Source organism: Stegodyphus dumicola, chromosome 4 (assembly GCF_044657685.1).
Source record: "Stegodyphus dumicola isolate Sdum_Otavi_A_Nest chromosome 4, ASM4465768v1".
Taxonomy (NCBI): domain Eukaryota; kingdom Metazoa; phylum Arthropoda; class Arachnida; order Araneae; family Eresidae; genus Stegodyphus; species Stegodyphus dumicola.
Window position 1 is genome coordinate 104,720,851 of NC_140771.1, and position 25,920 is coordinate 104,746,770.

The 25,920-nt window shown below is 31.7% G+C and overlaps 1 protein-coding gene across 3 annotated transcripts in view; it reads right to left on the reverse strand.

Moving 5' to 3' along the window:
• The window catches only part of LOC118182799 (uncharacterized), a 623,155-nt gene that overhangs the window by 126,557 nt on the left and 470,678 nt on the right, over nt 1-25,920 (reverse strand). For all 3 annotated transcript variants that reach the window (XM_085815295.1, XM_085815293.1, XM_085815294.1), the window contains exons 7-8: nt 17,512-17,556; nt 7,882-7,942 (exon numbers count right to left, since the gene is read on the reverse strand). In XM_085815295.1, coding sequence (XP_085671421.1) covers nt 7,882-7,942; nt 17,512-17,556 — 106 coding nt within the window. The remainder of the gene's footprint in view (nt 1-7,881; nt 7,943-17,511; nt 17,557-25,920) is intronic.

Consider the following 25,920-nt stretch of genomic DNA (forward strand, 5'->3'; position numbering starts at 1 on the left):
ATTAAATTATACGCATTTTTCTTGCATTTCATTTAAACTTATTGGATTGAATTAAATTTACTTCTTCGATAGCGCACAAACCACAACAGAATAAATGCACTTTTTAAAATTCACTATATTTGTTTACCATAGTGACACTCTGGAGCTAGGTTCACTTAACAGCGTTATATTTCGTTCATATTATAACTCAGAATGCACAAAAGTTTTTATAATTGAAGACTTATCTAATCGTTGCCATATGTTCTATTCAAATACTTTAATAAATCTAGAAAGATGTATAAAAGTAACTAAGCAAACAAATCAAAAAAGAAACAGTTTTTCACAGACAATTCAGTATTTCTCATTCAATTAATTCAGTTCTTACTTCGCGACAAGGCAAAAATACATAAAAACTCAAAATATCTATATTAAAAATTACGAAGAAAATCTTAACCACATATTTCCTCCAAAAAATTCCAGAAAAGATTAAGCATGATTTAATTCGCAATAATAAATGAAGGCGTTACCTTTGATGTTGCGAAGCTTAGTCTCTCTAGATTGGCAACAAATCTACTATTCTGCTGTTTCAAATGTAAACAAATATGTCCGCAATGTTATTTAAAAATTAGGCTTAACCGCACTTAAACAGTCTTTAAATTGTTGATAATTCTAAAAATATTGCTTGCAGATTTCCTAAAGGCATAAAAACCTTAACCGGAAGATAAGAACAACATAATTCAACCATTTTTAAAGCAAAAAATGCACAATTTACAAACATATAAGAGTAAAGAAACTGAGATCACTGAGCCGTTTAACAGTTGGTGCGGCCGATTGCAACCAAAATACTAGGTGCACATCTACATGTTATAGCAACCCTATATACAAAAAGTTCAACGTTTTGAGGCTACTCTTTTTTTGAATTATGCGAGATACATTCGTGCGTACGTACGTATAGACACCACGAAAAATTCTCTTCAGAATTCATTTTGAAGCAGTTTTATAATTTTGTTGGAGGAAAAGAGTCTTTTATTCTTTACTTACGTACAGATGTCACGCAAAAGCATCGTTAAATTGCATTCGATAGCGGTCGAAATGGATATTTTAGTTGAAATATGCTGCCTGAAACTTTTCGCGATTGCAATACTTCTTTTGATACTTTCTGTTTCGCCGGCGCAAATCTCTCCAAGCAGACTTTATTGGCGACAACAAACCGTATACAAGTATGCCCGTAAAAAATGTTAACAAATATTAGTTCTAAGCCTTTTTTATTTTGAAGGCATAAGCATTTTAATACCGTTTAAAATTTTGTAAAAAGCCAATAAATAAAGACAATAAATTTGTAAAAAGATTTTAATTTAAGAATTTGCTATGCTTTTATGATTCAACATCCTAATTCGCTGGTTCATATCACGTGACCCCAACTGATCTCATCTCACGTAAACTACGCTACAAAAAAATCTAATTCTCTCATTAATTATCTATATTAATTTTATGTTAAATCTTAATATGGAATACAAGTTTAAATGCAGGAATTATTTCAATTCATACGAATAGCTTACTCAAAAATTATGTAAAACCGCAGTGCAGTATTTCGATAGTGCATTCTCATTAGAATTGATGGGCGCACCAGCGGCCGAGCGGTAAAGTCGCTGAACACTGGTAGTTCGGTCCGAGGTTCGAATCCCGCGAACGGGCTGGCTGCATGGGCGTTTTCGTGGTTTTCCTTATGTGTAACGTGTATACGAGTCAGTTTTCCTTAGAAAGTCCTCCCCTTAGGCAGATAGCCTTAGTGTGCTTTGCCATAATTAAATAAACCAAACCATTAGAATTGATGAATTTAACCCTTTACTTTGCCTTTTCTATATTTTCGCCTATGTGTGAGTGGTGTGATTGCATCCTAATTAAATTAATTACCGCTAATGGCCTTAGAGCATAAAATTTAACTACCTTTGTAAACATTCTATGTAATTGTATGCCAGTATTGAAAGAAACAACCAATTTGATAAGAAATGGCTACGACTTGTTTTGAAGATGAGGCGTAAAAGGTTACCAGCAAAGATATTCCTACCATTATTGGCGACTTTATCGCCGCCGCCGGCAAAACGGAAAAGTACCCTTCTTTTTTACTTCGTACAAGGAAGTAAAAATCTGATGTGGAAACCACATGACTTCCTTGCACAGCTTATTGTACACATTTTTTGCTGCACTTTATTTAAACTTATTTCCTCGAGTTATTCTAACTTGAATAACCGACTCTCAAGGCATGTTGAAAATGACATAAAAAATTTCTAATTTTGATGTGAGATATTCCGGTTAATTTTCATCATATGGGTGTCAAACTTTTTTTATTTTTTCATAACGGATATAAAGCGTTCTCAGATATAAATACAGGAACCGGAAGAACACACTGAAAGTTAGATTTCGTTATTTGTTGAAACATTTTATTTTTAAATTTGATATTGCGAAAACTTGAATATTTTCGTCATTTAAAATACTTCTGTAATTGGAAGTATATATGGCTATGACCAACGGTTACGAAAATAAAGGCCGGTTAAAGGGGTGGGTAAATATATACAAATATATACATACTTGTACATGTTCAGTGCTGCTGATTGGAATAAAAAATGGAGGCACACAACTAGATGTTAAAACAGCCCCATGCACAAAATTTCAAAGCTCTATGGCAAATTCTTTATGAGTAATGCATTTTTCGTTCCTACGTTAATACGTACGTAGACACAACGAAAGAAATCTATTTTAAATCCATTTAAAATCCTTTTCACAATCCTTTTTGGAAAAAAGAGTCTTTATTCTGTGCAAACGTGCAGATGTCACTCAAAAATCGTCTAAATGGATTCTGGAAAAATCAAAACGAATATTTCCGTTGAAATATGATACTTTTGCGATTTCAAAAACATCTCGAAATCTATCCGCGTACAAAAAAAAGCAAAGTAAAATAAAATAAACTCCTGCAAAAACCAGTCATCAAAATAGCTTTCAAAGCGTTTGAATGAAGCTCATTAATGAATAAATGCTTCCCGCATAATTGTTTAAACTGAAGGCATTTTATGCGTCAGTCGCATAAATTGTTACCAAACCGTAGGTCACAATTCATTCTTTTAGTTTTTTCGTCCTTTATTTCTCTTATTCTTCCTCCTTTTACTTGTAATTTCCGTTCTTAGTGCTTTAACCCTTTCATTTATTTTTTCTGGTAACGCAATTAGTTTAAAGGTTGTCTAAGTAATTTGCTTTCATTTAAAATAAATGAGTAAAAAGAGAAAAGTGTTCGCAGAGGGTAACATCAAATATTCCCATATATAAACACTATTTTACATTTCTCATAATGCTATTCGAACTATGTACGAGAAGTATAAAACTAAAAATTTGATTTAAGCAAAACCTAAGCTACGTTCCATGATATAGCGTGTTAAAGTATTAAACGATTGGCTCAAACAATTTTAAAGTAATTTATTTAAGCAGGATGGATAGACTGGAAGGGATTGTTTATTTATAGCAAAACTCGGCTTCCTGCCTAGGGGATGGTGCCATAGTACAAGACTTCTTTAGGGTTTAATTAGGAAGGATAAATTAGGAAGAGAAGATGCTAAGGAGAGTTTTTACATCATAAAAGGAAAAAAAAATGGAAAACTTCATACGGCCGCACGTTAAGCCGCAGGAATGAATTTAGACTCTCGATAACAAATACAGTACAATTTAGCAGCATGAATAAATTTGTTATTTGTTAGATTTGAATTATAACTTAAAATATATGTTTTTCGCACCGAGTTCAGCCTTAGAACTGATAAAATTTTGTATCACTAAACAAATTTCATATTGAATAATTAGCATACAACTTCTTTAAATTAAAAGCATAAATATGACCCATCTAATTATGCATTTTTAAAGCAATTTACTTAATCTGCATTAAACCCATTAACAAATAAAAAACGTTAGTTACGAGTCATTTGGGAGGGGGTAGAAACTGGTTTACAGCAAAAAGTTCAATAGCAGTATCAAATAATTTTTTTAAGGGTGATTTTATGATTGATTAGATCACTATTATAGTGCGAGTCTGTACTTTGCGCAGATATTCGATTTTTAGCATTATTTCATATCACCCAAATCATATTTTATTTACGATTCCTTACTGACTACAAAATTTAAGAAATAAAATGAAGCACAGTGAAAATAAATAATAAAAGTTTTCTTTAAGAGAACTTGGTAGTCACTGTATAAATCAGTGATTACCCTTACATTTTAGTATGGGAAAATATTTTATTTATTTTAAATCATTTGATATTTAAAATCAAAACAAAATTTTGAAATATAAAGTTTGTGACAATTTTTGAACTACGAATTTCAGAGATCAAGAAAACTAATAATCAATACAAAAATAATAATAAAAAAATCTGGAAGGTTTCAGATTTTAATGATCCGCCAAAAGGGCTCTTTCAAAATTTCAGTAGAGATTATATACAGAAATGGTGGAATAGCGAGACATTTTATAAGATATTAGATGAATATACATCTAGAATAACATGGGAAGTTTTGAATAGGTTAGTTTGTTAATTAATAACAGACCCATTAAATATTAAAGAATAATATCTTGCATTTTTCCGAATAGCAACAGATTCGAATGAAAAGTGAAACAACGCAAAATCATATTTCGAAACTAATATCTCTTTTGGGCTAATAATAATCTGGCGATTATACGACAAACGTATTCCTATAATCAATAATTTCTTTTCATAAGTATATTCCCCACAGAATTAAAAGGTAATTTAGGAAGTAGCACATAACACAATTATTGATTAAGGATTTAGTAAGTTTATGTGATAATTTCAGATTAATGAAGTTGGAAATCAGATTAGAGAAGTTGGAGTTGTTGTACCTGCACCTCATCGGTGCCCACACTATCGAAGTAAGAAGAGTGCAGACGAATAAGTACGAATGCTTGTTAATATTCGAATGCATATTTTAGCTCCAACTAAGTTTGTAAGCATTCAAATGTCCTAAAATATGTGTCAGAGGGTGATATACATGAACGTCAGAGATGGAGAGTAATTGCTAAGCCGTAAGCTGGCTAGTCACAGTCGGGCGTCTTCAACGACATGATTATTCTGCAAAATGTGATTTTAAGAAGAAACGTCTATCCTTTAGCATTAGAAGAGTTATTTGTTGAAAAGGGCTTCGGGTGGATCTGAAGACCGTTAAAGCTACGAAATAGCCAGAGCACTGTTAAGGTGTTATTTTTTGTTCGTAAAATTACACAGTACAAATAATAGTCTCTTCAATATAATCACCTAATGATCGTCTTCACCGCTCTGTGTAAATTTTCCATTGGTGGAAGCAGTGCTGCAAGTCATTTTTTGATACTTTATTTACGAGATGCATCTTTTTTTTTTAAATTGATTTGACAGATTTAAATCTTATTTCTTTTGATGCCAAATTGATTTCTTGAAACAAGAGAAAATTACATGGATTCAGGAATGTAACGTAGATGTTCCAAGACTAGAAGCAAGTTACTAGCCCAAACACTACTTGAAGAGGAGAGAATTACGGATAGGCGCGTTTCCTAATGAAACACCCATTCTATTACTCATTTATGAAGAATTTGAGGACCACATCGAAGTCGAATTACCTTCATCAGCTGTCTTTCAGCTAAACATTCCATGTGAAAAATTCCTCTGATATCGGTAAAAAAGGTGATTGTTGGTTTAAATTTGAAGTTTCTTTGATATGCTTTCCTTGCACTTGGTGAAATTAGGACTTAGTCAGAGTCATATTGAAGAAAACTGTGATTCATCACAAGTTATAATATTTTTTTGCTTGGTCAGTGTCAGTTTACTTAATTCCTTTTTGTTCAAAAATTAGGACTGTCAGAACCATTTTCGAATACACTTATCTCACATAGAAATTATCACGTAAAATTTGTCGATGGAAAGTGAAACAAGATCCAATCACAACTGTATCAACCAATCAAAATTTTTAACAACTGTCCCCATACGTGCAAGAAGGCTTCTTTATTTTCACGCAAGATTTCATATTCACTTGTTATTCAATTAAACAGTCCTTCACCGGAACCGGTGTTAGCATTTTTGGCATCCTAGGTTATTAGTATAGTTATCGCACAGCATAAATTAAATGTATTAATATTTTAAAACCTAATATAACTTTATTTAACTAATTAAAAATACGAAAAATTTTAATATTTGCCGTCTATTATAAATGCCAGTTATTTTCTTCGTTAGATATAGTCGTAATGATGTCATCGTATTGCAATTCTTGAGCAGTATCATTATATATATATATATAGAAACGTAAAACAGTTCCATTTTTCTTGACTTAAAACTATTTCAAATACACTTTTGAAAATTTAAACGCATTGAAAATCCTTTTTGCCAGAATTACTGACTATACTTTTTGCCAGAATTACTGATTGTCAAAAAATTCCATAGAATCCCATACACTATGATAAGTATCTCGTAAAAACTTGTTTTGAATGTAGAAAGCAACTTTATTTAGTGATTTTGGCCATTTTGGAAATGACATTCTGTAAACTGTACAACTTTATGACCATAATTTTAGAATGAATACCAGACGGATATCTGTTTATTACATCCTCAGCTTTTCTTTGTGTTAAAGCAATTGCCAAATTTTTCCAGTTTTCAGCTAAGCATTTCCTATCCAATTTTTAAAGACCATAAAGAAATGAGAAGTACATACTTACCTTGTCGAGCTGGTCATATCGTTGCTTTATTTAAAGAAAGTGTTCAATACTCAAGAAATTTATAGAAAGAGCTATTCTAGATCTGTTGGGGCATATAGTTTCAATATCTAACATTTCTGTCAAATATCAGACATCACAACTTTTAAGTTTATGATCTCTATAATAAGTCAAGAACGCTTCTACACCTTTCGAAAGTTTCAGGTTTTACATAAAGATGTTCAAAAATTGGTTCGATGGCTGCCATGCTGTGCGACACTGTTTAAAAATATTGTTTCAACACTAGTCATCTACTAATTTCACAATTAAGACTCAGGGTGAGACCTGCAGTCATACGGCAATACTTTATCTAATTCTTTCGAATAAATGTTTTCAGAGTCTTATTTTGTTAAATTACACAAAATTAACAAAATAATTTTCCTAATACTCCTACTGGTACAAGACTCTTTGAAGTGAAAAAAAATAAATAAAAATCAGTGTATAATATCAGTATATAAAAATAAAAATAAAAAGTTTCTAGCAATAAAAATAAATAGTTTCTAGCAGCAGGTTTCTATAAAAATAAAAATAAATAGTTTCTAGCAGCAGGCATCTTCCAGCAGGCATCTTGAAGATGCCTGCTGCCAGAAACTATTTTGTGCAGTCTATGTACAAAGTGATTAAGACGTTAGAACACAAAGATATAAATAGTTACAGATATAATAATACAGATAAACAAATTTTCCAACCTATATTTATGCAAGAATGACTGTACACTATTTTCGAATATTATTCTTGTCAGTCTACCGGGCATCGTCCTTCTTGATAAACCTTGGCTCCCGAAAACAGGCGCCCTATTTAGTCGTCTGGGTTACTTCTGCTTTTTTGAGCTGAGATTCTTGAAAATTCTATCTTTAATTTGCTAAATTGGGTATTGGGTAGCGTATAAACGCATTATTTATAAGATGTGTAAAGACAGAAACATCCAAATTACGCAGAAAGTTTAGTTTGGGGAAAATATTTGAAAAAGATGCCAAATTGTTACATAATACGTGTATCAAGATCGCGAAATCAAGAGTTCTGTATAGGTATTGAAAAAAAAATTAACTGATCTTTGCTACCCTAGACGAAAGAAATAAACTGAATTCATTTAAAAATACGAAACAAGGTTAGTCACATTTTGAGAAAACTCCTACCTTGATCAGATTTTCCAGGCGTAGTCAACGGAAAGGAAGGTAACTCTTCATCATCTCGTATCTGTGAAGAAAACAGGAATAAAGTATAATCATATTGTTATTATCAGTGGAAAGATAAAACTAATCAAAACAAATTAGATCTGTTTAAAACTCTTAATATAATACTCTAAGTTTCCATGTTTGATCTAGGCTCTTCTTTGTAATTGTGCATCTTGCAAACAAGTAGTTCCAGATAGAAACAGCACTCTCTCGAGAAGATGCACCTAATCTGTAATATTGCTTAAGCAAGATGATAAGCGAAATCACAAGAATGGATGTACAATTTTCACAACAGAATATCGCATAAAACATTATACTCGTGAAACTTCTTTTTGCCTTAACGTTTATCATACCTGTAATGGTAATTCTTGTCAGGCAAACCATAAACAAATAGCTATCCATCCATGCGGCTTAACCGAAAGACAAGGCGATATTTTAAAAATTCTGGCATTTTAGTTAAATAACTAAAGCTTGATACCCCATGGTTTTTAATCGTTTTGATGAACAAAACGTGGTATATAGCCTAATTTTCCACAATTTTCATGATTCCACATTATGATTTATCTAGATTATTTTTAAAGTAATGCCCGTTTGTGAATTCCATTTGAAATTTCGAATGTGAGTGAGATTAAGCGAGCGCGCAGGTTCCCAGCATTCGTCGCGAAGAATGTGACACCATTTAGAGTGCTGCCTGTAGGCTTAGTAATGTACAGAATAAAATGTAAAGAAAATAGAGCAAATCCACCGACAGGAGAAATACAGTCAGTCATCCAGTTCCGAATAGCAGGAAACGCGAAAGCTCTGAACACGTAAAGTGTTAGGTGAAAACGCAATGATTCACAGTAAAGTGCGAAAATACGTGCGACTGTTATACTGAGGAAGCAGCAAAAATAACCATGTTAAATGGCTGTCATCACAAGCGGTAGAGTCCTATAAGAAGAGTATGCAAGCATTCTTTGTTTGTAACAATAAATGTTTAATCTGACAAGGTAATTACGTAGAAACATAGAATTATATACAAATTCAGAAAATAAATGTTTTTTTGAAAAATTTTTATGTCTTCTTTTTACTGCAAAATGCAAAATGGGCCTTACTTTAAAAATAGCTCCCGTATTACCTTAGTTATCAACATTAAAATCCTTGATGACTTCGACCACAGTACATTAGTTGGGTATAGCAACTGAAACACACCTCACTAACTTCTAACATAAGTCGCGGCTAGACCACCTTATTGTCAGCATTCATACGCTTTTCCCCCTCCTTGAATAACATTTTGTAGATATTTACTCATTTTATTTCCGCTACTAATATTAAAAATTTGCTGAGTTCGACCACAGCACTATTGTAGCACATACCAAAGAAAACCGGCCGCAGCCATTTCTAACATAAGTAACGGTTGGACCACCTTTGATAGGTCTTTCTTCCTTGGATAATTTTTATAAGCACAAAGAGTATTCACACATTTTTAGAACGATTTCGATAAAGAAATTTTTTAAAAAAGCAAATGATTTGGAACAAAAGTACCCGGCAGCATCTCAGTATTTCAAATGAGAAATATTCCCTGCTACTTTTAAATTTATTCTTCTTTCAAAATGTTGCATGTAAACAAGCTAATGATTGATTCAACTGCAAGTCTTTAAATACATCTGTATTACAAATAAATAAAATAAGAAACCAAAATTTACAACTCAAAAAATTTAAGAAACAATGTTCATCAAATTTTGTCGAGGCATGTGGCTCAACGCTGAATAATTTGTGATACCATGTATGAAAACTATTTAGCAGGATATAAATGGAAATATATTGCGACCCTTGATGAAGCAAGGGTTTACCTAAACGACTGTAACGAAAAAAGGTCTAGTTATTAGAAAAAAGTGTACAAACCTGGTTCCGTGAATGCAAAGAAAGTTTCAATAAAGGGTTCATTATTGTCGCAAGATTCTCTTTCAGTGGGAAATTAAAAGTAAGAAGAGAGAAAAAAGGTTAAAATCAATTCAACGAAAGATCGCGAGAAAATTTTATGTCTGATACTCACAGAAGAAATTCCATTTCTTTACCTCAATGACTTTCAAAGAATGACATTTTATCCAGAAAATTCAACAACTCATACTTCGAAAAGAACCACCGCATTCTTTGAAAAAGTGAAGACTGATACAGATATTGCGCATAAACATTTTCTCACGTATTACTGAAAAGTATCTTGATGTTTCACCCATGGAATATTGTGACTTTTCTGTTTTGAAAATCCCTCTTTCTAAATGAAAACCGACCACGATTAATGAACTATGAAAAGTAGTGGAGAAGGCATGAAAATCAATAATCCTCGAAATTATACTCTTTTAATTAGAATGCAGACTTATAGTCCAAAAAAGACTAGATGGAACGTTTAAAAAATACTTACATTTTAAACATCAATTAAATATACCCTAAATCAGTCTAAAAATGTGTAAACTTCCTCTGTATTTACTACAATTTAATCTATATTTATTATTAGCTTTGATATTACGGAAAGTTTCGGACTGAATTATCAAGGAATTTTTGTATTCACAATTTTAACTTTACTAAAACAGCCTCATTCCAGCATCTTTTCGATATATTGAACACTAATAATGCTAATTAACATAGTTCAGTGACATATTCCATGAAATTAGACACATTTTGTCATTTTTTAAGTGTTGTTTTGTTTTGCGCTGCAATGGAATGATAATAGTTCTTTGTCCTTCCAGTGTCTATCGGCTAATATAAGACACTTCAGAAAATTCAAATAAAAGAATGCTAATTTAAAATTAGCAATGAAAATAGGTAAATTTTCAGTCATGAATCATTGTTAGTCTCTCAACTATATTTTCAAGTTTTCTACTCTTAAAAGTTTGCAAAAGATTTTATTGTAGGTAACTTAACTTTCCTACAGGCTTTCCACATTTAACAAAATCAATAAATTTCGTTCAATGTTCTTTTTTTAATTTCATTTCATATGGTTTCTAAATCATTGCTTAAAATTATAGATATCAAAGGCAGGGTGTGAACCAAAAATTACCAAAGTGTTTCAAGCGATACTTTAAAAAATGTCACATATATTTCAAAATTGCTGCTTAATATCTACAAATACATATTAGTAAAACCCATACTTCAGTTACATAGCTAATCTAAGTTGACTGTTGTTCTTGTCATTATAGACAAAAATCATACAAATAAGGATCTTAATGTCGCCTCTTAATAGAACAATAAAGAACTTTCTACAAAAGAGTTCCTTCATAAATCTGGACAAAGCAACAAGGCATGTCTAAGAGCAAAATCACATTTTGAATGACCCATTGTTCCATCCAATCCGAAATCGTTTCATAAGCAGAGACATTGTTTCAGCAATTAGAGCCAATTATTGTCTAATTTTTTTCAATACATGATAGCGGAACTGGTATCGTTATGGTGCTCTATCATTAGACACATACACGGATTAATAGGTGCAATGGGAAACTTTCCAATACGGGATGCGGATTCGGTTGCAATCATTGTGTATTTATTCTAGACTTTCTCTGTTTGCAGGGTGCGGTTGCATTTGATAAGTGCCCTTTGTAATCGCACTGAAGTAATCTGTATAATTCATTCAAGATGAGATGATGGGTAAGAACCTTTGGGGTTGCTTAGATGCCTTTAACGATTAGAGATTTCATTTCTCAATGAAATAGGATGAACATTAAAAGTACTAATACATTTTGAGCTTGGTTTTTTTAAAGCCACGCTGTAATTTTCGTGAGGCTAGTTTACGAGAATAATTACAAATAAAAGAGAAGAAGCACTTACAAAAACTTATCATTTTGTTAATCTACAGAAATATATCAGTATCTTTCTTTATGTGGATATATAATCATATATCTATCTATGATACATAAATGCAAATCATACATATGGATATAGAACAGATATATTTTAGGAATTTAGCCTGGCGGTCAAAATTATACCTTGTTTCTGGTTCACTATTGCATTTGCGATTAATAGAAAAAGATTTGGAAATATATATATGTGATGTATCAGCTTTAGCCAGGAATAAATAGATTGTTGGAGAATCATAAATTTAGTTGTAGCTTAAATAATCAGATGATAAGTTTAAAAAACAGGATCCATTTATTATTATTCAGGAGAAATCAGTTACAAAATTCATATCTCCGGAGTAAATAAAAAGAATTACTAATAACTTTTTGTATGAAGTTTACTGCATCGTGACATTTAAGAAAAAAGCCCCGATATTCTTCTGCGAGTCTTTTTATAGCCTCTGGAAAGGCGGAGCTTCCAAGAAATGACGTCAGCCAATCCAGTTCGCTTTAAATATTTCGAGAACATTCTATAACTGTACGTGTAGGAAAGGCGGGAAAAACAACTTGACTACGGGGCTGTGGATTTAATTCCACGTACTTTCAAATAAGAGAACGTCGCCATTAAAAATGAAAAGAACATACAGTTAGAATTTTAAGTGTATTCTTGACTATGGAATTCTATTATTACATATATATATGTAAGATATAACAAAATATGATAGCTATTTCAAAAAAGTAATTGGCGACCTCAAAATTAACATTCTAAATTGATGATCTGACCGTAAATTCATCTCTTCTCACAGGTTCCAGATTTTCCTATATTACGTAGCGTTTTAATGCAGATGCCTCTTGTCCAATCAAATTATTTGTAAACCAAAACTTTGAACTGAAACCTTTTCGACTCCCACCCTTCTTCCTCTGAAGTTCTATGACACTTTTCGTTTTTGAATTTATAGGTACTCGATGATTTCAAAACACTTCTTGAATATGCCGTTAAATCACACACCGGAAACGAATCTGATGATTCATTGGAAGTTTGAGGCAGCAGAGTTCGAAGACCACTGGGGAAACTTGCACCAGGTTAATCCTGTCTTGACCTTTTATAAATATGTCATGATTTAAAAATGATTTAGATGAAGACAGTGGAACTTTAACAGCTTTCGATATTACGTAGATGACCGAGAAGACGGTAGTGGCAGAGTGTAAAGCATGATGACGCAATTTAGCACAACGTATCTTGAAAAATCACGATCTTTATTATTTTTTTCCACGCATATCAAATTATCCTTTTGCAGATAAGATGTTTCCTAATTGTACTTGAATACAGTAAATTGCATTTTGAAGTACGACGTAGTTTTAAGCAAGTAAGCAGCAGCATGGTTTAAAAGCGTCTTGCCAGCAGCAGAGCTATGCGGAAAAAGGGAAAAGTGTCATAGAACTTCAGAGGAAGAAGGGTGGGAGTCGTAAAAGTTTCAGTTCAAAGTTTTGGTTTACAATTAATTTGATTGGACAAGAGGTATCTGCATTAAAACTTTACGTAAGATGGAAAAATCTGGAACCTGTGAGAAGAGATGAATTTACGAGCAGATCACAGAATTTAGAATGTTAATTTTGAGGTCGCCAATTACTTTTCTGAAACAGCTATCATGTTTTGTTATATCTTACATACATATATACAGGGTGTATCAGTACAGCGTTGACAAACTTCCAGGAAAGATAGAGTACACCTAGACGATGGGAAATCACATAGGAATGAATGATCGAAAACGCTTTCCTGAGGCGGTAGTGACGACAAAAAAGTCAGGAAAGAAAGGACACGAACGGGGTGAGAAATAAATGTATATTATTCGGAGTACAACAAAAACAAAGGAAAACAACATAAAGAGACAATGATCATCATCAAAGAAGGTGTTCGAAATTCCGACCCGGACCGTAATGCAGGAATCGTGCGTCATGCATCTTCCATTCGTGATGCAGATCTTCCATGCGCCCGAGAAGTGAGGCTTGCATTACAGTCCGGAGTCTTAATTTCGAACATCTTCTTTAATGACGATTGTTGTTTGTGTTTGTTCTTCTTTGTACATTTCTGCTGTACTAAAAATAATAAAACATATTTTCTCTCACTGTTTTTGTCCTTTCTTTCTTGACTTTTGGGTCATCACTATCGCCCCAGGAAAGCGTTTCTGACCATGCATTTCTATGTGATTTCCCATCGCTTAAGTGTACTCTGTCTCCTAAGTTTGTTAACGCTGTACTGATACACCCTGTATTGTTCTTGTTATTTTTTAACATTATTTTATTTCCATGAATTAAAAAAAAATGTTGAAATTTTACTTCGTATCATTACTTTCCAAACAGAGATTTAGTTTATATCAGGATTTGGAAAATTGGTTGAAATAATTGATTTCGTTTTCTGTTGTTGTGACTTTTTTCACTTGTCTGACAGCACCTTCAGAACAAGCCCAAGAAATTCATCAATTAAACAGGAGGCGTGCAAGATTGCGCTTGTCGTTGGCAACAGCCTTGAGCACCATACTTCCTCCTTTCTTTTATACTTAATAAAAATGTGTACATAAGACTGTGTGCATATTAAGACTTACATTTTGAAACTATTTTCTAAATCAGTAGTTTCAAAACTTTTTGCCAAAAAATGGAAAACAAAGACATTACCATCTATTTTGTAATTCAAATGATAGTCATATATTCAAATTCAATGTAGGAAAAGACACAAATAGAAAATAATTCATGAAGAATATTTCTTTTAAAGAATATATGATTTCATAGGAAATAAGATACATAAGTAGGAGATAACACATAAAATTTAATTTTAATAAATATAAAAATTACATGTTAAAACAGTTATTTTCAAACTAAACTAAACTATGTCCAAAACCATAAGATCTTGGAACTTTAGGGCTCCGTGCTATTCCTTTAGGGGTTCCGAGAGTCGAAATCAAAACTGAAAGGATTTTTTAATACCAGACTAACAGAAATTCTAAACGCCTACACTAATTAATAAAATGTGCTTTTTGTTTCAGTTGTATAAATAAATTATTATTCAATTAATTGATAAATTAATAACAATTACAAAACTCGTGTCTGAATGCGTCAACAAAAATTATAATGAAATAACGAAATTCTTCCCATTTCACATTTAAATAGTTTTCAACTTTGATATATTTTGATTGCATTTCTAAAATTTATTTTTTTGAGGATGATAGAAATTCCATAAAACCTAAACACATAATTTTTTGATAAAAGGTCTAAAGAAAGCTGGCTTAGAATCTTTTTATTTTGCGATTAATTATAACCGAAGTTTTATATTTTAATCGATAGTACGGTATAATATAAATAAAGTTTAAATATATTGTAGTAACTCGAAGCTATCTGGTTCTTCATTTTCTGTATTTTATTTAACACAGTTAACTAATTTGTAACTAACTTGCATCTGAAAGTGTCATAAAATGAATATAATAGTAACACACTTACTCTTTCTTTAAAATTTCCTTATTTTATTTATAAATTCACACAGTAACTTTACATTATGAGCATAAGGTGTTAAAGCTAATTAAGACATTTTAATTATTTGTATGATCATTTTTTAACTACGTCATCGAACTTTATGGACTTATTTTTAATGCAATTGCATTTCATTTTTACTTCTTTATTTCCTTTGCATGTAAATATGCTTCAAAATGTGTACTTTTAAATTATGCATTGTAACATGAAAAACGTAATTAATTTGGTTATTATTATTTGAAGCTAAAGTAAATCTTGATAATAATGAATGTGTGACAATGCTTGTTGGTAAAGACCAGGTTCCCCATTTATCGTTTACTGAATCGAACTGATAAACAAAGCATTATTCTACCTATATATATTTTAAAATCAGCATTAAAGAAATAATACGCATCAAAGCATAATAATATATGCTAAATGCTCTGAAGCTCCGTATCCCTTTTCAAAAGCTGCGGTGTTCACATACAATGCAGTTGTTCTACATTTATATACACAGAGCAGCCACTATTCTAATGTTTGGTACAGAAAAAGCAAAGATTGTAGTTTAATAATATTTACTTCTTCTTTTTCCTCGCTTCATAATTATGAATTGAGTCGTCGAAGGGGTTGTTAAAATTTATACAGCCACTGGCATCGAAATGTATATAATATAAATATCATGGACGTTCCAAATCAAAGACCATAGTTTATGTTAAATTGTTTTACTAAGTAATGTTAGTAACATAATTTGAAAGATCCAAACACACATTAATTTGAAATATTTGGAATGTAGAAGGTAAGTCAAAATTAACTAAATTTACTGAGCGTACCAACGTGGGAAATGCTCCTACCTTATCTTAGTCACGTGGGTTGGTGTACAAGCATACAGTGACAAAGCCGCAGTAATTCTGGGTATAACTCTTTTTTTTTCGTTTCCCAGTAGCAGTCGCTCACACGAACTCAGTCCATACATGTTTCTAAAACAGTGCCTCTTAAAACTTTCCATTTATAATCTCTTTTTATAATCGAGATTCTTTTGCAACCCCCAAATATTAAATATAAAATAAAGATATAAAAACAAATATTCTCCCATAAGTAATTTATTTCTTTGATAAAAAGTATACATATGAAGAGAATATTTCTTGGATTTGTTTCAAGTAATCAGAAATTAATGAAAGAAACTCACGTTTCAATGAGACACATATACTTGTTTTTTTCTGCATAATAAATTAAATTTTGGCGCAATATTCGACACCGCTGGATTACACGTTTTTCAGCCTTAACCGAAATTCGCATTTAATAAGCGTTAAAGCTGAAAAAGTCGCTTCACTTGAGTATGATAAGTAAGCTAGACTGGCATAAGAATACCTAATACCATTTACGAAATTGTGGAAAATTCAATTCTAGCTAGATTCAGAATTTCAGTCAAGGTTTTTCTGAAAACTAAAGTTTTAAATTCGAATCACTCCATAATTCAACAAATTCCTTTTGGACTTTGTGTCGCAGGTGATTAATCTCAAAAATGTTATTTAATGCTATTTTTTAAAGGTCTCATTAACGTATTTTTTAAATTCGAGTATCTGAATTAAATTTTTGCGACCCAACATTTCATTTTATGACTCATTTGGACTCGCGACCCACAGTTTAAGAAACGCTGTTCTAAAACTATAAGAACCGAACGTAATTGCGACAAATGCATAAATGAAATGTATTTAGGGGCCACATGAAATTGCTTCTGGAGCCGTACGCAGCATGCGAGATGAGAATTTGAGACTGCAAACAAACCTGATAAAACAATACATTACGATAAATATTTAGCATATTGTTAAAGTCGCTTCAAAATTCATCAGATATTAGGAGTTTTGATTTTCTTATATGCAAAGAAGCAGGATGTGGGTTAAAAAATGCACTGTGTTTATAGAATGATTAAGAACAAAGTAATATTCATTGAATTGAATGGTTCATTATTATGCCAAGGTTAAAAAGAATTCATATACATAAAGCGTCCATTTCCCACAAGGCAGAAGATTAAATTTAATACATAAAGAATTCTGTGCTACAATAAAAGGACTGAACTCACAAACGGATTGCCTTATCCCAAATCTCCAGGCAACTGAAGTAGATGGCTACTGCATGCAAGATTAATTGTGAACTAGCCCTCCTATTGTTTTGAGAAATTCGCAATAAATCAAGTTTTCCTTACATTAGCCGTACTTTCCAAGATCTAAAGACCATTTTAAATGCAAAGTAAGAGAGCAAAGTAAAATAAACAACAACTTACGTCAATTTCTTCTATTCCCACATCTCCCCTTCCATCTCCGCTACCCTAAAACACAAACAAAACTCATTAAAATACAGTCGAAGGCTATACAAGATAAATTAGTTGCTAATGAAATAAGATTGTAACAGGAAAATTTAAATTTCGTAGACAATTCTTCTTTTCTATTTATCTGTTAATTTTTTTAACACTAGTTTTTGTTTGTATTAAATTACTTGATTAGACACTTTCGAAGCTATGTACGCTTGCTTTTGACGTGTGTTACTTAATTCGCATAAATCAAGTAACAGTATAATTATTTAATCTCTTTATAAAAATACTTCAACTTCTATGAAGCAATCTATTATTTATCAGTACAACAGAGTATACTTTATAATATTTCATTGTTTCCCAATGGCTACAATATTGATAATTAAATATATGTCACTTGAAAAGTAGACTCTGTCTTGGAGTTTTATTGTTACATATAAATATCAATATTGTAATTATTTATACCCCTCAAAAACCTTCGCAAAAAAATTAACAAAAGAAATAAAAATACAATTAAAGAAACGCTTTTGTACAATAAGCTTTTATTTAAAATGGGCATGATAATTAATGCACTAAAAGGAGAAAAATAGGTTATCGTATAGTTTAATAGGAATAATGGAAATCTATTGCTTTAATTGCGTTGTCATATGCATAAGCCATTATCATTTAAAATTTTCTATTAATTTAATTGCACTGTCAAATGTATAAATTGTTGTCTTTTAAAAATTGATCATTGGCTTCTCCCGATCTTGGGTGCAGACGAATCTGAGAGTTTTCCACCCCTCATCCCCTAGTACCAAACCACTCCGAAGAACTTTCGAGTCGCCAATATTTTATGTGCTCCATGCCACACAGATACTTGCACATTAACTATGCCTTCTCCGGAATTTGAACTCGGGCTTAAAGATACAGCAGTCAGCATTCCTAATGACTGAATCGATCACGAAAACTGAATTAAAATTGAATTTAATTTACTGAATTGAATTTAAAACAGAATGTGTAGCATTCGATATAAATTAGGGCAATGAAATTATCTAGAAATATTTCACAATGATTCACATTCAAAAAATAATCGAACTCAAGGAGAATATTGCTTAGTTACTAAAGTTTTAAACGGTAAAGACTACGAAAGGCGTATTAGGAGAAAAAAATATGATAATAACGAGCGCCTGGATCAAAAATTAAGCGAAGAAACAAAACTGAAGTAGCAGAGATTTCGGAAAATTAACTAAAATAATTCTGGACTCAGACAAAAAAAAGTCAGATTGTAATTGCAAGCCCCCTAAATGCGAGAATAATATTAGAAAAAAAGCGTGAAACTTTTAAATAGCATTTCTAATTCATTAACAATTTACCCGATGAGTAGACTGACGATGAAATTATATAAGATTCCAACGGAAGATTACGTAAACAAATTGGAAGGTAACGTGAATCTAATGACTACAGAATTTGCTCCAGAGTGAGATAACCATAATATGATCCGAATCGTCATAATATGCATGAAAATCATGTTTGACAGATAAGTTTTAATTTTTTATTGATTGGCCCTACCCATGCATAAATATCTTCAGTCAGTTTAAACTTATCATAACATCTTCCGACCTACCCACAAAATCACTTTACATTTTAGGGTGCGGCTTAAACAGAACTACAAGTTGTATTTTTCTCATTAAATGACATAAGCAACTGATAACATAACTAACAACAAGAACTTTAACTGGTTAAAATGATTTTTTTTTCAATGTGATACGTCTTCATCAAGGAAGTTGTTCTACTGTGTCTTTTCGCAATTTTCTCAATCTTATAAATATACTAAAAAATGACAAAAATAAGCAACATTTAGAGTCTGGTATATAAAACTACTGTAATAATTAACAAAGGAGCATAAGTCAGAGGTTTTTATCATGTTATTAAAGCCGAGTGTTTAACAAGAGTTAAACTGAAAGTATCCCGTGGTAAAATTTCAACCTACTATTAATTGCATTAAAATTAAAAGCTTATATTTACCGTATATACTCGCGTATAAGTCGATACCGCGTATAAGTCGACCCCCCACTTCGACATAAAGAATTCGTAGAAAATAAGAAACCCACATATAAGGTCGACCCCCCACTTCCGAAATCGATCGAGAAACTTCGAAAAAAGATTTTTAAGTACTACATTTATTCAAAATCATTTGAGAAAAAAAGTAAATATATGATAAAAAATACTTTGGTAAATAAACAAAATCAAAATCCTTCAACGTCTGATTCATGGTCAGATTCGCCAAACATTTCATAGAACTCTTCTGTCGTCATTGGCTCGTCATTATACATATTTTCAGTCTCGAACTCTGTATTGTTACAATCACTACTACAGCCTTCGTCGTCATTTTCACTTTCAAAAACAGCATCATCTTCCGTGCCGTCTAGTTTGTTGCTAATACAACATTTTTTAAATGATTTTATAATCATTCAGAGGGTATTTCGCAGGCATTCGCATTTTTCAGGGGAAAAAACATAAAAATTTCCAAAAGTGTTCACAATTTTGGCCACCACTGTAGTTCGTCACATAATTTAAGTCATGAAATTACTTCAAGTAAGTGACTTATTTGATAAGTCGTCCAATTCGAGTGCGGGAAGAAAACAACTGCATTATATAAAGAAATTTTTGAACTTCCGATTCTTTTAATTTTTTATGGCCCCGCGTATAAGTCGAACCCCCACTTTGAAGTCTCTTTTTTTTTGTCCAAAATATCTCGACTTATACGCGAGTATATACGGTAATATAAATTCTTTAAATATAGAATATAATTTTTTTACAGAAATGTAAACGATTTTACTGTATATTTATTACAAATGAAACAAATTCTTAGTATTTTCACTTAATTCGTTTGTAGGTGACACACTGCTGTAGTTTCAAGATAAGAAAATGCACATATTAAAATATGATCTGAAGTGAGTGCTCATTCAGTGAATAATGTGGACAACAATAACCTTTCATTAATTCTTATTCCATGTAAACGAAAATGAAACACTATGTAACAGAAGTGGCATTAAATTACAGATAGCAAGTCAATAACGAGTTGGGAACCCCTATGGCCTTGATAACGGCTGCCACACGACGAGGCATAGATTCAACACGTTTGCGGAAGCTTTCAACGGGAATAGCTTGCTAAACATCGGCTACAGCTGTCCTTAATTCAGGAAGGGTCGCTGGTGTTGTGCTTTCACGCCTTTCTTCCAAAACATCCCAGAGGTGCTCGATAGGATTGATGACCTGGGAATGCAGCAGACATAGTTTTTAAGCATGAAGAAGTAGCTGCCAGACGTAGCCCTATTAATGATATTTATTTTTATTTAGGGCGGCCGCGTCAGCCACTCAACGCTCGCAAATTTGAAAGAGTTGGAATTCTTGAAATTGTCGTCCAAGAGATACTTTGTGACGATGATAAAGTATTTCACTTCCATGACACAGCCTCACGTTTGTACTCATTGGAAACTTGGGACTCTCGCCTCGTATTTTCACTGCATGTCCATAGATGTCGCCAAGGTAGCCTAAACTAAAACACCAAATCACCACAAGTGAGACATTAATCAACAACCGCTTTCATATTCGCTGCATCTTCATGGTTGACACACATTTCGTTAAGTCAATATAAATGAAAGTTGCTAAAAGTACTCTTGCCACAAAATTTATTGTATTTTTGAAGACAACAGGCTGAAGCCAATCGCCAGAAACGAGGCAGATAGCGTAATATGACATATTCCAAAATGGAAACTTAATTGAAAAAAAGAAAGGTTTTGATTTGTTATAATCTCATCAGCTAGTGGCTTAGCTAGGATTCCAGCGCCCGGGGACAAGTGAAGAATTTGCGCCTCTTTCTGTGTGGCAAGGATGGAAAACATTTCATTAAAAAATTTCGTAGCATCAATAGGGCGCCGCCTGGATGCTGCGCCCAGGGACAGATGTTCCCTCTTGCCCCACCCTGGCTACGCAACTGTCATTAGCTACTAAAACTTTGGATATTGGTTGTTTGCATTTCAGTTTACAAATTAGCTGCGTCACCAATGTTATTAAGGATGGAAAAAAATAGAGAATTAAAGGATTATTGAAAATTAAAGATAGTATTTTTATTTCCGTATTTTTTATGTTGCATATTAAAAAATTATTAAAAGGAAAACCAGATATTTACAGAGATATTTCTGCTTTCAAGGGTAGCATAGGCCCTATTATTCTGTATATATGTTACCGGGAAAGTATGGAACGCCGGCATTCTATAGAATACCTAGGCATTTCATAGAATGCATCGCGTTTTTAGGCAAAGTATGAAACATGAGAATTATTATATACTTTACTTAAGCACTCTATATAATATCTAGGCAATTCATGGAATGCCTGGCATTTTTAGGCATATAAAATATGAGAATTATTATATATTTTACCTAGGCATGGTATGTAATACCTATGCGTCTTTAGAAATACAAATGCTCTTTATGTAAAGTATGAAAAAAGTTAACGATGAGGCTACTATTTAAAAGAAGTTCATTTCTCAAAAATACAGATGGTAATTGGAAAACATAATTGAAAGACTAGCATTAAAAATTTTTATTTCAAAATATATAAATACAGAGAACAAAATTAACATTCGAAAATACTCGTAGGTCCAAGATGATATTATTTTCAAGAAAAGTTTAGTCAGACTTCCCAAGTACTAACGAATGAAAATAATTTAAATTGCTTAAAATAAGAAAGCAAAAGCCTAATGTTTGGCACAGATTTTAGTCAAGAATAAAACCTACCCCTGTTGATTTGCTAATTTTCTGTTTTACTTTGGCGAGTTTCTCCCCTGTCTTGAAATTAAATTGCTATCTGAAAATTTAATATTAATGACGAATTTCTAAAAATTTATTTTTAAAATTGACAGAATACTAAAAATATAAAAATAAAATCATTTGTAAAATGCCACATAATCTGTATATACTTGATTTCAGGTAAACGCTTAAAGCAATTTTAAGTTAAACAATAACGATTAATCTAATAATTTAAGAATTACGAAAAATTTTCCATCCTGCGAAAGTATTTTCTGTTTCGCTAGAATGTGAAATCAGGGAGCCAAAAATAATAAACATCCCTTCAACATGTTTAAAAAAATTCTGGACGATAAAATTTTTATTTAGGCTATGAAAAACAAGAGCAAACGTGACGATAGAACCCATACAGCTATGTCCTCCAGAATATGTTCAAGTAAAATTTAATTAAATGTGCAAAATGTATAATTTGATAATACTAAAGTCTAACATATGATTGTTAGTTGATTAAATAAAAATATCCTGGAAATTCTTTTTTAATAAAAGTTTAAAGATTCGTATGGATATTTTACAAAGCCGAAAGAGCAAAGGAATTATTAATTTATTTTTATTTAGTATTCATAAAAGATTAATTTACCTTTAAATCAGTTTGAAAGCAAAACTCATCACTATAAGACATCTAACATTGATGGACACTTCGAGAAACATCCCGTAGATAAAAGATTTACCTGATAGCAAATTAACTAAGAGAAGGAAACTTGACTTAAACTTACTGTAAAGCAAAGATGAGCAATTTACTTTTAATGGCGATGTGACACTTGCGCACATGGTAGTTCCCCATAAATGGCATTTTCGTTCACCATCTCTGCGGAAACATGAAGTTTTCTTAGAAGTGTAACTAGTTATGGACAATAACTGACACTTTCGCACAGCCTACCAGAAGCAATCAGTCAGTCTTATGATTTATTGACTTGATTTTTCTTTAGTTACTTTTTTAAGTTCCCTTTCAACCGCGGGCCATAAGGCTCCTTTTTAGTGCATCATGCGGGCACGGCCATGACGATTTTTTGAGGTGCCCCTATTGTTTGCAGGACTACTTGAGTGAGGGAAGCACCCAGTAGTAGAAACCGCTGCCTAGTAGAAACAATAAAAAATATAATTATAAAAATTAGTATTTAAAAAAATACAAATACGCCAAAAGCGGGATCTGTTCCTATTGGTCATCTAATTATTGGCCTGTATACTATACTGCTTCATTTTCAAATAGAAATTTAGTGGTGAAATGTTCTTCTTCTAAGCTTTACTGATTATTTTTTTATCTTCACAATATTCACATTTCATTGCTCAGTCTGTTACAAATGATAGGAATATATTCTTCGACGGATTCACATGAGTATCTAGAATCCTCAATTTAAATTGATTGTCAGTAAATCCTGCCTGTATATGCATGTATACTGTAACAATATATGCGCACTCGTCCTGCTGATTTCGGTAGTTTGAATACGAAATCCTGTAGGAAAGAAATGAAAATCTTTTTATACAGGACATCATAACGGGCAGAATTAAGCAATTAGAAGGGCTGCACTTGGTCCGCAGACCGGAGTGCGAACCGGTTTTTACCCACCCCTGATGTACAGGTTATTCATCAAAGGTCGCATTGATGAACTGTTCTTAACTGCCAGGAAGAGCCTCGTGTGAAATTTTTAATAATAAATGTTTAGTAGAATAATTCTTAAAAAATTATTGCACCTAAAATTAATGATTTGAGAGCAAGTAAGTTAACCAAACTAAAAAACCTTTTACAACAAATGTTCATAGTTAATGAAAAGTAACGTAACAACATACTGTTATCATTACATTTTAAATTTAGCTCAGAGCATAAAATTATTATAATTATTCAACCATCTACTTGCCACAACAACATTTACAAATAATACTCACAATAATGTTCTATTTACTTTTTTTCTATTATAGGAAGAAAACATTAGTTCTATATCTTATGCATAAAAGATTACTACACATGTTCTTCCATTGCAGACATGGTTTCAATTATGCCACGCACAGCGAAACAAATTGTTTCAGCTAAATTTTTTATAAGGTATGCTCTAATCTACCTTACTTGGGAGGTCGGCGAACGAGCATGAATTTATCGAAGGTTAAAAAACAAGCCTTTAATTCACCGCTACAGTTACAGAGCTCCACGTGATATTCCATTTGTTGGTCTATTTGTATTTGATAGCAGGTTTCTGGTGTGCTCACTCTAATATTAAATAAGGATCTCTAGACACTGAAGGGCACATTCTTGCTAAAGTGTCCTTGACCATAGGCTTAGTATATTTTTTAAATTAAAGTTCAGGAATTTAATCAGAAAAAGGAAAAAAAAAACATTTAGCTAGAAATAGAATTTGAAAGTTTTTTTTTTTTTTTTCTTTTTTAAATACCATTTGAGAAGCTGTAGTTACTAAATGAATATCATGCAGCACGATACATGTAGAATACTGGGAAGTAAACGCTTGTTATCAACTTCAAATTAATTATCAAAAGCAGTGAATAATTTTAAGTTTAAAAACATAAAAATTTCACAAAATTAGAAAGTCCTTTGAATAAGTAAATCACCGACAAGTAAAAAAACAAAGAATTTAAAGGTCTTCATGAGAATTTAAAAAAATAATGAAAAGAATGTGATGAAATGAATTTCATGCAAACGACCTATAATAGCAATTTTACATTTCATATAATGTTATTAATATTGAATTTATTTGTAGTATAATTTTTATAGTTTAAAATTTTTATAGTTTAAAAAATAAACAACACAAAATAATAAATAATCCATGAACGTAAAGAAAAAATGTTTAAAGTTTTACTTACAAATGTTTAATATGACTTCCTCTAATTACATGCATAATGTAAAGGGAATGGAAATTCAGCCAAACAAATTAATGTGCCAAAGGTAAGTACTTCTAAAATTTATACGCATTTTTAGCATTTATATGCATTATTATTAAATGTTAAGCATTTTTAAAGTTTATATGTGTTTTGGATCTTAGGGTGATAGAAGCATCAATATTTTAAAATGTCTGCAAAATGAAGAAGTTGCACGGCGTAAAGTCTGGAAACCTAGAAGGCCAGTTGTTGAAATTAAATCATCTGCTTCGTGAAATTCGACTTACTTTACGAAAACGATAACACGTAAAATTTTTCTGCTCAGTAGAGGCCATTTTAACTTTTCATCAAAAAAAAAAAAAAAAAAAAAAACTTTTAAAACAATTTCTGTTATCTATATACTAAAATTTCAGGCATTTTCTTTTACTTTCACAAAATACGTATCATTATCTTTCTTTAAAAATTACAAAAATTTAAATTCGGAGATTCTTTCTGAACTAACCTGAATTTGAAGATTGACTTTATTTCTGTCTTTTTATTCAGTTACCTTATAAAAATTTTTGTAAAACTGTATGCTTCTAATTCACAACGGGTATATATTTTTTTTCGAAAACGTAAACAGTTAGTTGAGTAATGAAGAAGTATCTCAGCAGTTTATAAAAGTAATAACTTTATATCTATATTATTACGTAAGAAATACATATTAACG